Source organism: Daktulosphaira vitifoliae, unplaced genomic scaffold (genome assembly GCF_025091365.1).
Source record: "Daktulosphaira vitifoliae isolate Bord-2020 unplaced genomic scaffold, ASM2509136v1 Scaffold_2, whole genome shotgun sequence".
In the NCBI taxonomy this organism is placed as follows: Eukaryota; Metazoa; Arthropoda; class Insecta; order Hemiptera; family Phylloxeridae; genus Daktulosphaira; species Daktulosphaira vitifoliae.
The window spans coordinates 3,271,068-3,286,490 of record NW_026099573.1 but is presented as its reverse complement, the minus strand read 5'-3'; the positions used below and the strand labels follow the sequence as shown (position 1 = coordinate 3,286,490).

The window sequence follows — 15,423 nt, the reverse complement described above, 5'->3', positions numbered from 1 at the left end:
CAGGAGCAGTATAATCTTTGATTAGTAATGGACTTATTAATGTTACCATCTCTACAAATCTACTGATCATATAAAAAACAGAGTTCCTTCGTGTTGGAACATCTAATATTAATTTTTTCATTGACCCTTCTGAAACTCCGNTTAATTTTTTCATTGACCCTTCTGGAACTCCGTTTTCCGACTGCTTCTTTCTTAAAAGATCACTAACTCTCACGCTATTTTTCACCCACTTTACGATATTTCGAACTTTAGAAATAATAGGTTTGATTTTTTTTTGCCCTACTATATGTATTGCAACTAAATTGATGGTATGAGCAAAACAAGGAATGTGTCGCTGTTTACCAAAAGTTTTGTGAACAGCAGAAACAACATTTGCACCATTGTCAGTCACAATAATTACAATTTTTTCTTGATTTATTTCCCAATCTGATAAAATATTTTCTAACTGTTCACTAATATATTGACCAGTATGCCGCTCTTTTAACTCAGTAACTGCCAAACAAAATGATTTCAGAGAAATATCTTCTAAGAAATGTACGGTTATACCAAGAAACTTTTTTCTGACATTGTCTTTGTCCATGTATCGAATGTCAGAGATACATGAGGTGAATTTGACAAACGCAATTTTAATGCAGCTATAATAACCTCATACTTATTATCAAGGGCATTTTTTACAGTTTTAACAGAGGGAATTTTGTATGATGGTGCCAATTTTTTAATGAACCGTCTAAATCCTTTTCCTTCTACTACAGAAAATGGACGGTAATCTTTACAAATAAAGTAAAGTAATGACATAGTTATTTTACGAAAATTATGACCACCTTCTGAAATATAAAAATAAAGTATCGATATTAATAACATAAACAACAATAAATTATGCTGATAAACATACCTGCATATGAGCTAATTTTTTGAAAAGCTTCAACAATAGGGTGTTTTAGCCGTTGTAGAGCCTGTGGTGGATCGTCTACACATTCCTAAAAACAAATTAATTATTAGATACAAATCTAAGAATAATTATATGATAATTTAATTTTGTAAAAATAGTTATGTATTCATCGCTTACCAAAGTATCAATAAACCAGTCCGATGATAACAATTATTTTATATTTTTAATATGTATACCCAGTTATTGCCGTACCACAGAAAATTAGATGCCTATTATATAAATACAAATACACAAACACACTATATATATAATTATACAACATATATAATAATTAATAATTATTACCTCTGGCTCAGAGTCTTCCATACAAAGCGTTAGTTGTCGCGACTAAGTATTTGATGAGCAAGGTTTTGGCAATGTAGGCAATGACGATACAGAACTACAGAAAATATATAAACATCAGTGTTTGATAGAGTAACATTACTTATAATTGAATCAGTTATTTTAAAAACAACATATGTCATAAAATTGAAATTTTACACAAATTATAAATAACTTAATAATAACTTCATAAATTTACATTTGTTTGTATATTCACTTATACATAAATTTATTTTGCGAATCTGTGATATTCATTATTTATGGTTTTAAATAGTGTATTTTTAACTACATTTATAAAATAGTGCACATGTTGTTTTTGAAATTACCGATTCAATTTCAATCAAAAATAAATAAACGATTTAATAAGTTACTTACTTTTGAGTGATAGTCAATTTTGACTGTTTGACTATGGATGATTTAGTATTAGTCAAATTTGGATGTTTTTTTAAATGTTTGGATAAATTTGAAGTATTGCCACAATAGCGTACATCTTGTGAACAATGCTTGCATAATGCAAGAACAGTGTCAATTTTTTTAAAATATATCCAAACTTTGCTCTTTGGAGGAGACATAATTTTTTGAAAAATAATTTAATAAACAAAATGTTTAAATAAAAGAAACAATTGTATCGATACAAAAAGTACTTGTATCGAAAGAAAAGTAACGATACTTTACTCGTATCGGTAGTATCGCGACGTCCCTATCTGTATTGTTTTATATTAATTGGATGAGCATTAGGAGTAATTATTTTATGTACAATTTGATTAGTATAAGATAATTTATCACCGGGTAAAATTAATATATCATTAAATTGATTGCATAAATTATAAATACAACTTCCAATAAAAACATTTTCTTAATTACTATAAGATCATATATATAGCTAGAGATATATATCCAGTTGTATAATTAGTATGGGTCATTTCNGTCCTTTTTACTTTAATGATAGATTCTGGCAAGCCTAATTTCATGAATTCATGTAACCCTACAAACTTAACACGATTAAAAATAAAATTTAACACTTTTTGAGAGATCGTAAAACAATTGTACTATAGACCACGAAAAGAGAACGATTTAATAATACGATATCTCGGCGCCAGGATTATATTTGGAATTGCATTAAAAACAGGATGTATTAGCTATGTTTACATCTTATTGTAACACGAATTATCATGCCTATTTTGTATTTTTGTGTTGTTTTTAAAACCTATCAATGTAAAAATATCCAACTAGATAAAAAATCTTCCCTATTTCATAATCACTATTCATATTTTCACTAGAGTACTGAAGACTAAGGTCCCTTTTGCGTGGTTTTACCATTTAATATATTTATTTGTATTATTATCTGTATAATTATAATTATAACAATGAGTACACAACATGGAAATAAGTGTATTTTTTTTAATTGCGGTAAAAACATATCTTAACTTTTTATTTTTTCATTTTTAGTGATCTGAACTTCGTTTAAAATTGCTTTATTTGTTTAAATATTTTTTTCTAAAATATTTGTTTTTAAAATTTTTATATTTTAAATTATATTTTATATTTTAATTTATATATTATTAAAATTTGTTTTTTTAGCTTCGATGCGAAGGTATTAATTTTACTATAATTTTTTTTTTTTTTTTTTATGTCTTGCAACTTTTTCTCAGCTCTCACTGGACCGATTTCTTTTAACAATACGTTAAAAGATCACAAATCGTATCTAGTTGAAGACATTACCCTTAAAAATTGAAAAATTTTCCCTCATTCCCTGCAAATGGGGGAAATATCAACAAAATTACAAATTTAAAAATCGGTAAATTTTGTCATTTTTCTCACTTTTTTTTCTTAAAACTTCCATAACTTTTTCAAAAATAAACAAATCAACATAATTTTCTTTTATACTAAAACCTTAGATATTTTCCTTTTATTTGATATCATTTTTTTGAAAATCTAACACTTAACCTGCTCATTGGGGGGAATTTAAAATAGCAACTTTTTTACAAAATCTAACTTTTTCAACTTAATTTTTGAAACTATTCCGGAAATACTGCGTCCTTTAAACATATATCAAATTAAAGCTTATTTTATGTACTACAAAATGAGAAAAAAATTTGTCCGACGACCTATCTTCTATGCGCAAATGGCTACCGTATTCAAAAATATGCTATTTTTCTATTAAAATTCTACGTTTTGTATTTTATTTTATTTTAAAATATCTTATTAGAAGAATATATTGACTTTCATGAATATTATATAACTTAATTGACAAAGAATGAAGTTCATAAGACATAAGAAATTAAACTTAATAAATTTTTTTACTTTTTTAAAGTCGAAAAAATAATTTTTAAATTTGAGTTAGCTTAAATAGCCAATTTTTTAGCTTCGATGCGAATTTTTTAAATTACAATATTAAATTATTGAATATCAATTTCATACTAAATTTAATAATTATAATTAGTATTTATTCATATATTATATTCTAAAATCAAAGATCTACTAATTAGGATATAATCAAAGAAATAAGAATTGATGTTGCTTTTGGAATAATCCACCAATTTCTCTAAATGAAACACTATCTACAGATTTGCATCGAAGCGTTTCTTATGATAGTGATTTTAATCACTGTCATATATCATCTATACTTGTCCCATCTATGCCTTGTCTACACTGTGCCTCGACCCCACTGTGATACCGTTTTTTTTAATATTTCATTGTATATTTGAAAAACTAAATTACAAATATTATACATGAAAACCTTATAATATGTGTAATTATTAATAAATATCTTTATTAGACTTGATTACTGGTAAGTTAAGAAATTAAACACCAAATAATATAAAAATCTTGACAGTGGACAAATCGGTAGCGAGAAATTGTTATGTAATAAGTTAAAATTTTCAACACTAAGTGAAAATTTAAAAAAATAAATAATAGTCAAATTTAAATCAATATTAATAAAATAAAAAACACATGTTTTATCGAATTTGTATTTAAAACGAAAAGTTTCATTTAAATCAAATAAGCAATCGCCTTTTAGTAATAACTAGAGATGTTAAGTTCGTGAACGAATAGTTCATTTGAACTATTCACTTAGATGAACTATTCTGAACTGTTTCAGTACCTGTAACTTAACAGTTCACAGTTCGAAAAAAATTGGTAGCAATGTATAAATGAAATAGTTCGCGAACTTCTTTAAAAATTCTTTGTGGTTCGTTGTTCGAAATACTGTAAATGGTTAATAGCTGTTTACAATTAGATAACAAATAAATTATATTGTTAAAATGTTACAGGGTTTTTAACTGTTTAACAATAAAATAAATTCATACTATGTAAAAATATTAGATCAAATTTCTGATTTAACTTAAGACTACTGGTCAGTATATCTACCTTGAATTAGGTGATAATGATAACATGAGCCATGAGGGTATTAATAATAATTTTTTCTTAGTTTATGATGTTCAGGTTAAGGGTTAGTTTATAACTTAATTGCCCATAAGTAGTGTGAACTACAACTGAACTGTGTACTGCTATACTAATAGTGATAAAATGAATAGTTCATTGCCAAACAATATCAGCATGATCAATAAAATTAGTGAACTTAAGAATAGTTCATTTGAACTATTCACTTGAATGAACTATGAACTAATGAACTATTCACAGAAATGAACTAAACTTTCCATCTCTAGTAATAACTGGTTCTTATCTTAATTTACGCTAACGGTGTTAGCCGTACATCAATAATCGTGACTATTACTTGAATATCAGTAAACTGGACAGTTATTATTAAATATTTAATATTTCCGAGAGGATATATAGCGCTATCTTTACGTTTATAAATTAACAAAAAATCGGTTGCCAATTGTCTGAATGCCGTGGCCTATCTATGTGTATTTAATATATGATGATACGTTTACGTACTTAAGTCGCTTTACATGTATATATATATATTCTAATTACTATTAAAAATATATATTAACATACTTTATTCTCATTAAGGGATATAAAGTGTATTCATTCCGATTACAAAGGATGATTCCCGTATCGTCATTTTTCGTCACTACCTCCATGTTCCGGGAATGGGTAATTTACGCGCCTGCTGCTTTCCTTGGATGTGGTAGCCGTTTCTCAGAAACTCTCCCCGGAATCGAACCCTGATTTCCCGTTACCCGTAACAACCATGATATTGATAGCAACTACTATCATAACATAAAACTAAAAAGTGAAAAATAATTATAGTTTAAAAAAACTAAAAAAACACGCTTTTAAAGTACATCGAACTAAAAAGTTAAAAATAACTTTTAAAATAATTATGAACAAAAAATACTAGTATTATTGTGATAAAAGCGTAGGTGCTATGTGCCATATATTTCGTATATTGAGCGCCCGATGCTTTTATCACAATAATACAAGTATTTTTTGTTCATAATTATTTTAAACTTATTTTAAAAATTATTTTTAACTTTTTAGTTTGATGTGCTTTAAAAGCGTGTTATTTTAGTTTTTTTAAACTATATTTATTTTAATTTAATGTCTGAGTAAAATCCGTTGTAATTTTGGTAAGCTATGGTATCAGATGTCGGAGTACCAGATTTTCTTAACAATTACTACTTTGTCAAATGTCGAAGTATGTAAATGTCGGAGCACTATCAGTTCGTGGCAAAGGTGTTTTCCCCTTAAATAGTAACTACACAGAAAATATAAGATAATATTATCTATTCTGTGTTTCCAAAGCTTTTCATATATACATTTTAATCAGCTATTTACTTTAAATTAAAGTAGATAATTTCTTATCATATTTTATTGAGGAAACGCACATTTTGATTTTTCAGAATTGTTTTATGATGATATTAAGAATTTACTTTTTTTACCTTTAATTAGTTATTTCTTTAATGATATATTTCATTGAAAAAAAAACAATTTTTTATGACTACGTTTACAAATAAAAATAAATGGATCCAGAAAATTTACCTCCATTTGTGTTCTTACACAAAAATCATACTTATCGTTTGAAATTAGGATTTTTTGCTGCACCTAGTAACCTTAAAATATTTTCCAAAGCTGTTAGGAATGAGCTGAATAAGTTAAAATACATGTATTGTTCAGAGTAAGTAGATAAAAATTAAATATATCTTATTTTCTTATCACTAGTTTTTTATTAAAAATGATCCAAACAGTAACATACCTTATTGAGGGTTCACATAAAACTTAAGTCTAAGTTTTAGAAAGGCCATATGTAAACTTCAATAAAAAATGAACTGTCTTTGAATTACCCATATATAGACCCCTGAAAAATAATTATACTATTAAACCAATATTTTTTTTATTTGAAACAAAATAAAGCTTGCATATTTGGTAATACTTATAGTAACAGATATAGAATACACATTCATAATTGAAAATTCATGGAAATTGTCTATTTTATTTATAGTTATTAAATACATTTTATAGAAAAATAATATTTTAAAACAAAGATATTTATTGTTTTTTGTTTCACGGACAAACTTAATATTTGGCATTGTACGAATTCTGATAATAAACTTCATTGCATGTCGTTATAAGACAAATTAATAATTTGAAATATGCCAGATATTTTTTTTTTTTTTTTTTATTTATTTATTCAAATAACTTTATAAAATTTACATCTATACAAAATATATGCACAACCGTAAATGGGTTAACAGTAGTGAAAAAATTACAATATGATTTGAATAGCATGCAGTAGGGGGGCACCCAATGGAGCTACCTACTTTGAATTTTGTTTTTGATTATATATATATATATTTTTTTTCTGTAGGAGGTCTCTACATCATTTTCTTTTTAATCTTCTTGGCGGATGTCGGGGATGTGCTTTGAATAGAGGTATTGAATATTAGGGTTTGGGTGAGAGTTAAATTTTTTATGAAGTTTTAGGTAAGCAGTTCTGGCGATATTGTTAACATAACTAATTTGAAGATCTGAATGGAGAGTTTTATTAGGGACGTACCAAGGGGAATTGGTGAGTGATCGTAGGCAAATGGATTAAAAGGATTGGATTTTTTGGATGTTGGATGGAGCGGCACAGCCCCAGATTTGGATACCATAAAACCATAGTGGAAAGAGAAGAGTTTTATAGATGAGTGTTTTTAGCTTTACATTAAGTTTTGAACGTAAGAGAGGGCGAAACCAGATATCTTTTAGTATAACATTGTCACTTTTCTTCACTCAATGGCAAACTACATTATAAATAATATTTATACATATTATTACGAAACTTATTTTCTTTGACTGAGAAAAAACTCTATGTTTGACTTTATAAAATAGTCAGTACTACAAAAATTTCCAAACTAAGTTGTTATTATTACCACTAAACTTGTTTTAATTGATTTATCAAACTAATTATCACTATAATAAATAATAATGGGTAATTTTCATAGATTTATACTTCATGGTAATTCTATATAAAATTATAAAATATGATAATACCAATAACAAAATTCATAATAATATGTATAGACAATAAATAGTTTTTTTATTTAAGTTTGAATTTAATAATTATTAAAAACTTATTCATCAGTTAATTATAATTAACTGATGAACAATAAGTTTTTAAAATTTAATTATTTAGTAATTACATCATTAATTAAATATACTTATTTATTTGTAATTTATTTACTTAATAAGTGTATCCATACAGGTAATAATGTGGTAGTTTACTTTTTAGACAAAATTTGGTAACACAGAAGCAATTTAATTTTTAAGAGTTTTCATATGAGTAATTCAGTGGCAGTTAATTTTAAGAGAGTTTATAATTGCCCTTAGGAAGTATTAGAGGAAAAATATGTTTGTGTAAAGTTACTGGGTAAAGTTTACCGATACTTATATCATCAGATAACTAAAAAATTAAAGTCTTGAAGTGTAAAATAATTTACAATTTTTTTTTTTTTTTATAATTGTGGTATTTTGTATTTCTAGTTTGGAAGGATTGATTATGGAATTTGGTCAAATTAAATCTAAAGATGTAATTCAAGCAGATAACAGACATAATATTAGTGTGTCAGTAAAAGTTGATGTCTTCATTTTTAGACCACCAATAGGATCAGTTATTGAAGGTTATTTAGCAAATATTTTCTCTAGATAGGTGACAATTATCAGCTATTTTAGATTTCAAATTAAATTTACTAATATATAATTTTTATAAATATAGTGTTTTTAGTAAACAAATTTTTTAAAATTTTCCTGTAGTGAATTAGAGTTAAAAAATATTAATATAAAGTTTATTTTTTAATACCTGTGGTTATTTTTTAATGATAATTATACTCAACTTCAGAAGCTTAAGACTCGAGTTAATTTCGTTATATCTTTCTCAAAATTTGCACAGCTCAAGCATTAAAACAATTTTCGAAGGTATAGGTATTGAAATGAAAATAATTGTTTTTTTAAGAACTGCCTAATGAAGTTATAAGATTATATTGAATAATACTGTGGCTTATATCTAAAAACTGATAAATCATAGAAATGGGTTTTTTCTAAGAATACAGAAGGATGTGTTTATTTTGTATGTTAGAAAATTATGATTAAATTATAAAGAAGGGTATGTTTTTTTATCTCAAAAATATCAACTTTCTTAAGATGTATGGAAATTAAAAATTTATTTTTGCTCACCTAAAACATTGCTGAAATTGATTAATAAATTTTCAAAAAATAATCACAAATATTAAAAAATAACTATTATTTTTTAATTCTTGTAGTTTATTGGTAAGTTTAAAATTATTTATGTTTATCACTTTTACTTTTTGAAATAATTCTTAATTAGTAAAGATGCAAATATTTTTTATAAAAAAATTTTTAGTTGTAATACTTAAAATCAAAAACTGGTAGGCATTACAATAATATCTAAGAGCGTAAGTGGCAAAATTTAAAAATCTTTTATTTTTACTATTTTATTTTTCTAGTGATTGAAACATATTTTTTGTAGTCCTTTTTCATATTTTGATGTTTCCATTTTGGTGAGTTTTACATTGCCAAAATTTTCATTGTACTTAATATTTTTAATTTTATGACCCAAAAATTCTTCTGGGAACTAAATCTGGCAATCATGTTAGTTATTCCAAGGTGTATTATTAATTTTGAAGGTTAAACTTCATACAATAAGTACAGTGCGTACTAAAGTTTTCTTGATACAGAATTCAATTTTTTTACTTTCACATTTCTTGTTATGTTTATCTTTATTAAAAATGCAATTAATTAAAAATATCAAAATAATTATTAAAACATATATAGAGTGTTCAGTAAGTAAAGAAACGGGTCAATTGTTATGACGAGAACAATAGAAACTTGTTTCCTTACTAAAATAAACACTTTATGTATTGGTTAAACATTAAAGAAAAATTTACTTTTATAAAAATTCTCCAAAAAATATAACGCTGACTTATTTATCCTGAAATTATAAAATATCAACAAGAAAGTTTTAGGCTTCAATATGCAATTCTATCCAGTCATAAAAACCCTAATTTGGATTCAAAAAAACAATTCCACAAACTTTTTATCTACACCTCATATAAATAATACGCAATCAATAATGATATAGTAGACTTTTAAAATATTAAACTTCAATAGAATAATTTTTTAAATTTCTAACTAAACTCTGACTAATAACTTTTCAGTTGAAGTTTAGGTTCTAACTATTCTTAGTTTGGTTTTATAAATAAAAAAAAGTGTTATTTTCTAAAATTTAACTTAACTATAGTTTGTAACATGGCTACACTTTGGCTATAAATTATGATAATAATTTGATTAAAAACCCTTATTAGATTTACTTAATTTAATTTTCATACAATTGTAGCTGTTGTCAACCAAGTCAGTGAAAATCATGTTAGTTGTTTGGTTCTTAATTTGTTTAATGTGTCAATTGTACGACCAGAACATCAAACTTTTGACTACTGGGAAGGATCAAATGTAAACAAAAATGAAAAAATACATGTTGAAGTATTGTCTTTCGATCTCACAAAAAAATTACCCCATATAACTGGAAAAATAGTTTCTAATTGGTAATAATAATTAAATTATTAAATAAGTATGCTTAAAAATTACATGACAGTGTTTAATGCACATTGTTATAAGTTCATGACATATATATATATAACTAGATTTAATGATTAAACATTTCACAAATCAAATTGTAATTTAATATTTAATCTTGTTAATAATGTTTAAAGACCTAAAACAAAATAATTTTAGGTTTTATAGTTTATTTTCAGTTTTATAATTTTTTATAACATTTATATAAAATTTCATTCTATAAATTTTATTTAAAATAATTATATTTTGTTTATTTAAAGGTACTCAGTTATTGTATTTAAATAATTTAAAAAAAATGTTTTGCTTGATATGTTAAAATAAATAGAGCTATTGTAATTAGCACAATAGCAAACATTATAAGTGTGTTATACATACTTATGTTACACTAGCATCTTCAATTAAATTACTTAAATACCCATAAAATAATTTTTTGAAATAAATGTGCCTGGGTGGGAATAACAAGCTATGTAATATTTTTGTAAATTTTGTAGTATCAAAGAAAAACATAATATATATGTATTAACTCAATAATTAAGATAGGTTCATTCTGAGAATATTTTGATATAAAAATTTATAGAGATTTTCAATTAAAGCAATATTTTATAAAAAAGCGATATCTGAAAATTATTGCAAAGCCTATTACTCTTGACCAAGGTTCAAATATTTAATTTATGGAGTTAAGGTATCATATTAATATAATATTACATGTAGTTTTTCTAAAAACAGTCCTAATAAAAGTTTTTCTGTAAAACTCCTTAATTAAATTTATAAGACCTATTTATAACTTGTTATCAATTTTTTATGATTCAAGTAAATAGTTTTCTTATTTTTAATAGAGTCCACATAATACATTTATGATATTTAGTATTTTTATAATAATTCTTATTCTAAATTTTTTAATTTTAGTAATAATAAATCGGTGGAGTCTGAATATTCTAGAAGTGTGCAAGATATTTCAGCTAAAGAATCTTCTAGAGAAGGATCTGTTATTGAAATAATACGAGAAGCTAAATGTATAACTAGTGATGATACATCAAACTCTTTCAAGTCGGCTATTAATAATAATTCGGAAAATTCTGATTTATCAATTTCTATATATACAGATATAGAAGATGCATCAAATAATTCTGAAAATCAATCAAATTTAAAAGAAGTATTAGATTTATCAAATAATAGTAAAACAGCGACTCATTCCCGTGACATACTAATGGATGGTGATAAAAAATTTACATTGAAACATAATGATAAAAAAAATAAGCAAGTTGGTAGTCCAATGTTTAGTTCTACGCCACTTTCAAATTCTGAGTATAATATTAACACTTTAAATTTAAATAAATTAAAACGTTTTGAACAAATGCAGACACATATAAGAAAACACATAAGTTCTAGTAATTTAAATTTAAATAAAAGTGATGTTACTGGAAGTACATCACATTTTAATTTGATGATAGATAATAATAGAAGTCCTCAAAAAGCTAAACAAATTCTAAATAAATCTGAAGCTATCACAAATATTAACCTAAATGAAATGAAAACAAGCATATTAAAGAGAGATTTAATAGAGCTTAATAATAGTAAAGATTCTGATGAAATATCTCTTTGCACTACTCATAGTTTTTCTAACGCTTCTAATAAAAATAATAGTTTAAAATTGTCAGAAATTAACAGTTGTGAAGATAAAAGTAAATTAATGTTAAAGACTTCCTTGGGATTCAAAAAAGATTTGACTTATGAAAAGGTAAAAAATATTTCACCTAATGAAAGTTCTGATAGTGACTCTATTATATCTTTACAAAATAAATATCTTACATTAAAAAATAAAAATAACATAACAAGTCCAATTCAAAGTACAACATTTTCTACCAAATATGGTGGTAATAGTAACATTGATCTTGTAACAAATTTTTTTTCACCTAAACTATTGTCCTCTACTTCAGTTAATCAAATTAGTGTAAATAAAAATAGTTTAAAGACTAGTAATTCACCTAAAAAATTGAATAGTTTTAATATTCAAAATAATAATTTGTCCAAAAATATAAGAGATACAAGTATCAAAAAATCTAAAAATGAATTATTCTGTAGTAAAAAAGCTAAAAATAAAAACGAAAAAAGTATTTTAAATATATCTCCTGAAGAAACAAGTTTTCTTAATTTTGTAAGTCAAGAAAATCAAAAACTAACTTACAATAAAATATCTACTATAGAAAATTCAACTAGTGCAAGTTCGGATGATGAAATGTATAATTCAATTAAAAAAAGCATTATAAATACAAAAAAGATTAATAATTATGACATAAAAGTCTCAAGGAAAAGGATAGATTCAACATCTTCAGATATTAGTGTTAGTGAAGATGAAAATAATTTATTAAAATCTATTTATGAAAAAAGTTTTAAGACCAATGAAATTAATTTATCTTCTAAACTTAATATATCCCAAGAATCTTCAAAAACATCTACAGCACCTAATGAGTTGAAAACATCTAAAGCAGAAATTTGTTCAACTATTTCTAATCCTAATGACATTACTAAAAATAAGAGTTCAATGATATCTTCCATACAAAAAAAGAAACATAGAAAAAAAATTACAGATTTAATCAATGAATTAATTTGTGAAAAAAGCAAATATGAGAGCTCACAAAAAACTGAAAATTTGAATTTAGAAATAGTAGCTAATACTGTCTTAGCTAAAAAAAATATAAATAATAAGCATGTTAATGAAAATAATATTGTTAAGATAGAAAAATTGAAAAAAAACAATCCAATTGAAGATGATATTCTTGATATAATCCAAAATTTAATTACTGAAAAAACTAAAGATGACAAATTACATAATGTTAAATCTAATGGGGATCATACCCACAAAAGTAATACTTTGAAAACTGATGTTAAGAAAGAAAAAACTAAAAACGTTAAAATTAAAAAAATAAAAAGGTACACTGTTCTTGATAGTCTGGATAATAATAATAGTAGTAGTGAAAATGTTGATAGTACTTTGGATCTAATTCCTAAAAAGTATATAAATAATACACAGTTATTAGATAAGAAAAATGTAAAAAATGTTGTGTATATTGAAAAAAATTATAGTGATAGTGATAGTGATGCACTTATAAAATCTTTTTTGAGTAATAATTCGACAACTAAAAATACTACTAGTAAACCATGTAAAAAAAGAAAAAGAGAATCTATAAATAAAGAAATTGATACTCATTTCCAAAAAAAAAAAAAAAAGTATAGTGGTTCATCACTTATTTCTCATGATGAAACAAAGCCCAACAAGTTGGAAGAGTCAATTAAATATCCAAAAAAACACCATAATGAAAAAATTATTAATCTAGTTAAAAACTTGACCAATGAATATATCACACCAGAAAAAACAAAAAATGAAGGATTGTTTATAATTAAAAATAAAAAAAAGAAAAAGAAAAAAAATTACTCGGTTGGGGATAGTATATGTGCCGAAAAATGCATTGATAATTCTAATTTCCAACAAAACTTTTGTGAAAGATTAATTAAAGAATCGAATATAATTTTAAAAGATGAAGATTTTAGTAATAAGATTCATAAAAAGAAAAAAAAGAAAATCAAAGACTTTGACATTGAAAATCAGAATTCTAAGGAAAAAATAAACAATAGTAATTCAATTTTTATAGAAAAACATATTGATGTAAAAGTTAAAAAAAAGAAGAAGAAAAACTTGACTCCCATTAACAGTACTTATGAAGACAAAAATTTTGATTTTGTTTTAAATACTAATAATAAAATAAAAAATATAACATGTTCATACCTTGATGATCAAATTGTAGGTCTAGCTAATGAAAAAATTGAAGCTAATTTAAATAAACAATATAATGACTCTGGAAATAATAATGTAGATTACAAAACTAAAAAGAAGAAAGATAAAAAAATTAAAAAAATAAATGATGGATCTTTTGAAGAAGATAATGTAAATCATTTATTTTTAAAAAAAAAGAAGAAAAAGAAAAAAAGGGAAATAAATTTGAATAATGTAACTTCTGAAGAAAAAAATCTTAATAATTTTTTAGTTACAAAAAAGAAGAAAAAAAAGAAATAATTCAGTCTTTCAATACGCTGTTAATAAATTTTGAATTTCTATTTTAGAAAAATAAAATTAAAATTGTAATTATTATGTCTAAAAAAAAAAATACTGTTTTAAAATTAACATCTTGAACTGCTCTAATGGTTATTTTTAACTTATAACAATTAAATTAAAATCTTTTTGTTATAACATTAAAACAAATATTAATTTGTTAATATTTTTATGTTTAAAAATTGAATTTTATTTGAGAAATTCGTTGTGAAGAACATTGTAAATATAATAGTTTTTAAAGAATTTGTAAAATTAGATATAAGAAATATATTGTTAATTATAATTTTAACCATGCACAAAGTTTGAGAAGGGTTCGTGGGAAAAAGTCCTCCCAAAAATAAGATGATGGCCACCTCAAAATAAAGGAAAATTATACATTATGTAATATACATATTTTTAAGGGAGTAAAATCAATTTTTTTTAAAACTCCACTTATGATTTTAACATAAACAAAAATTAGTTTTTTAGATACATATTGTGCAGTTCCATAATTTATTAAAAAAATATTAAACCTCTGTATAATTTTTTTATGTAATATCAAAGCCTATGTAGATTGAAACATTATTCCTTAAAAATATAATAGCTTAAATGCAGTGGTCCTATTGTTTTTATGGTTTTCCCATATAGCTAACCATCCTTGACTTGTAAAAATACCATGATGAGATAAATAAAAAATGTATCTAGTAAAAAACATGTGCTCTATTTACTAATCCTTGATTAATATTATCGAATTAATTTTAATTCACTCTTCAGTAAATATAATACCTATTTTTCATGGTCACTGTGGGTTTTTTATTGTGACATTTTATACATACTTATTTTAATGACACATTTTCGTCTACGAGAGATAAAATTATTGTCTTTCTACATAATATTTTAGCTTAGATGCGAAACTGAGAAGGTATTAATTTTACTATGTTGTGTTTTTAGCTTCGATGCGAAGCTGAGAAGGTATTAATTTTACTATGATGTGTTTTTTTTTTTATTTTTTTTTTTGTGTCTG

The 15,423-nt window shown here is 24.3% G+C and overlaps 2 protein-coding genes across 4 annotated transcripts; one reads left to right on the top strand and one right to left on the bottom strand.

Annotated features, from left to right (window-relative positions):
* Nucleotides 1–147: 147 nt before the first annotated feature.
* On the bottom strand, nucleotides 148–5,553 carry LOC126898869 (uncharacterized). Of its 3 annotated transcripts, XR_007702386.1 has the most exons (6): nucleotides 5,237–5,553; nucleotides 1,646–1,827; nucleotides 1,235–1,328; nucleotides 1,067–1,158; nucleotides 893–977; nucleotides 148–824 (listed from the first exon to the last, which is right to left on the bottom strand). XR_007702386.1 is itself a non-coding variant. In XM_050673277.1 (5 exons), the coding sequence occupies exons 3-5, from the start codon at nucleotides 1,253–1,255 to the stop codon at nucleotides 541–543; spliced, it is 390 nt and encodes a 129-aa protein (XP_050529234.1). In that variant the 5' UTR covers nucleotides 1,256–1,328; nucleotides 1,646–1,827; nucleotides 5,237–5,553; the 3' UTR covers nucleotides 148–540. The 3 variants fall into 3 exon arrangements, 1 of the variants encoding a protein (XP_050529234.1); XR_007702387.1 differs by lacking the exon at nucleotides 1,646–1,827; XM_050673277.1 differs by lacking the exon at nucleotides 1,067–1,158.
* A 340-nt stretch (nucleotides 5,554–5,893) lies between these two features.
* LOC126898776 (uncharacterized protein PF3D7_1120600-like) lies at nucleotides 5,894–14,750 on the top strand. The gene is made up of 4 exons (XM_050673104.1): nucleotides 5,894–6,359; nucleotides 8,207–8,343; nucleotides 10,077–10,281; nucleotides 11,219–14,750. Exons 1-4 carry the CDS (start codon nucleotides 6,205–6,207, stop codon nucleotides 14,382–14,384), a joined length of 3,663 nt encoding a protein of 1,220 aa, XP_050529061.1. The 5' UTR covers nucleotides 5,894–6,204; the 3' UTR covers nucleotides 14,385–14,750.
* The last annotated feature ends 673 nt before the right edge of the window (nucleotides 14,751–15,423 follow it).

Excerpts from the sequence above, each read along its gene's own strand:
- LOC126898869 (XM_050673277.1), bottom strand. The coding sequence starts at position 1,255 with ATGGAAGACTCTGAGCCAGAG. Across the intron at positions 978-1,234 it reads TGGAAGACTCTGAGCCAGAG|GAATGTGTAGACGATCCACC; the intron begins GTAATAATTATT and ends ATTTGTTTTTAG. Across the intron at positions 825-892 it reads AAAAATTAGCTCATATGCAG|AAGGTGGTCATAATTTTCGT; the intron begins GTATGTTTATCA and ends TTTATATTTCAG.
- LOC126898776 (XM_050673104.1), top strand. The coding sequence starts at position 6,205 with ATGGATCCAGAAAATTTACCTCCATTTGTGTTCTTACACAAAAATCAT. Across the intron at positions 6,360-8,206 it reads AAATACATGTATTGTTCAGA|TTTGGAAGGATTGATTATGG; the intron begins GTAAGTAGATAA and ends TTGTATTTCTAG. Across the intron at positions 8,344-10,076 it reads AATAGGATCAGTTATTGAAG|CTGTTGTCAACCAAGTCAGT; the intron begins GTTATTTAGCAA and ends ATACAATTGTAG.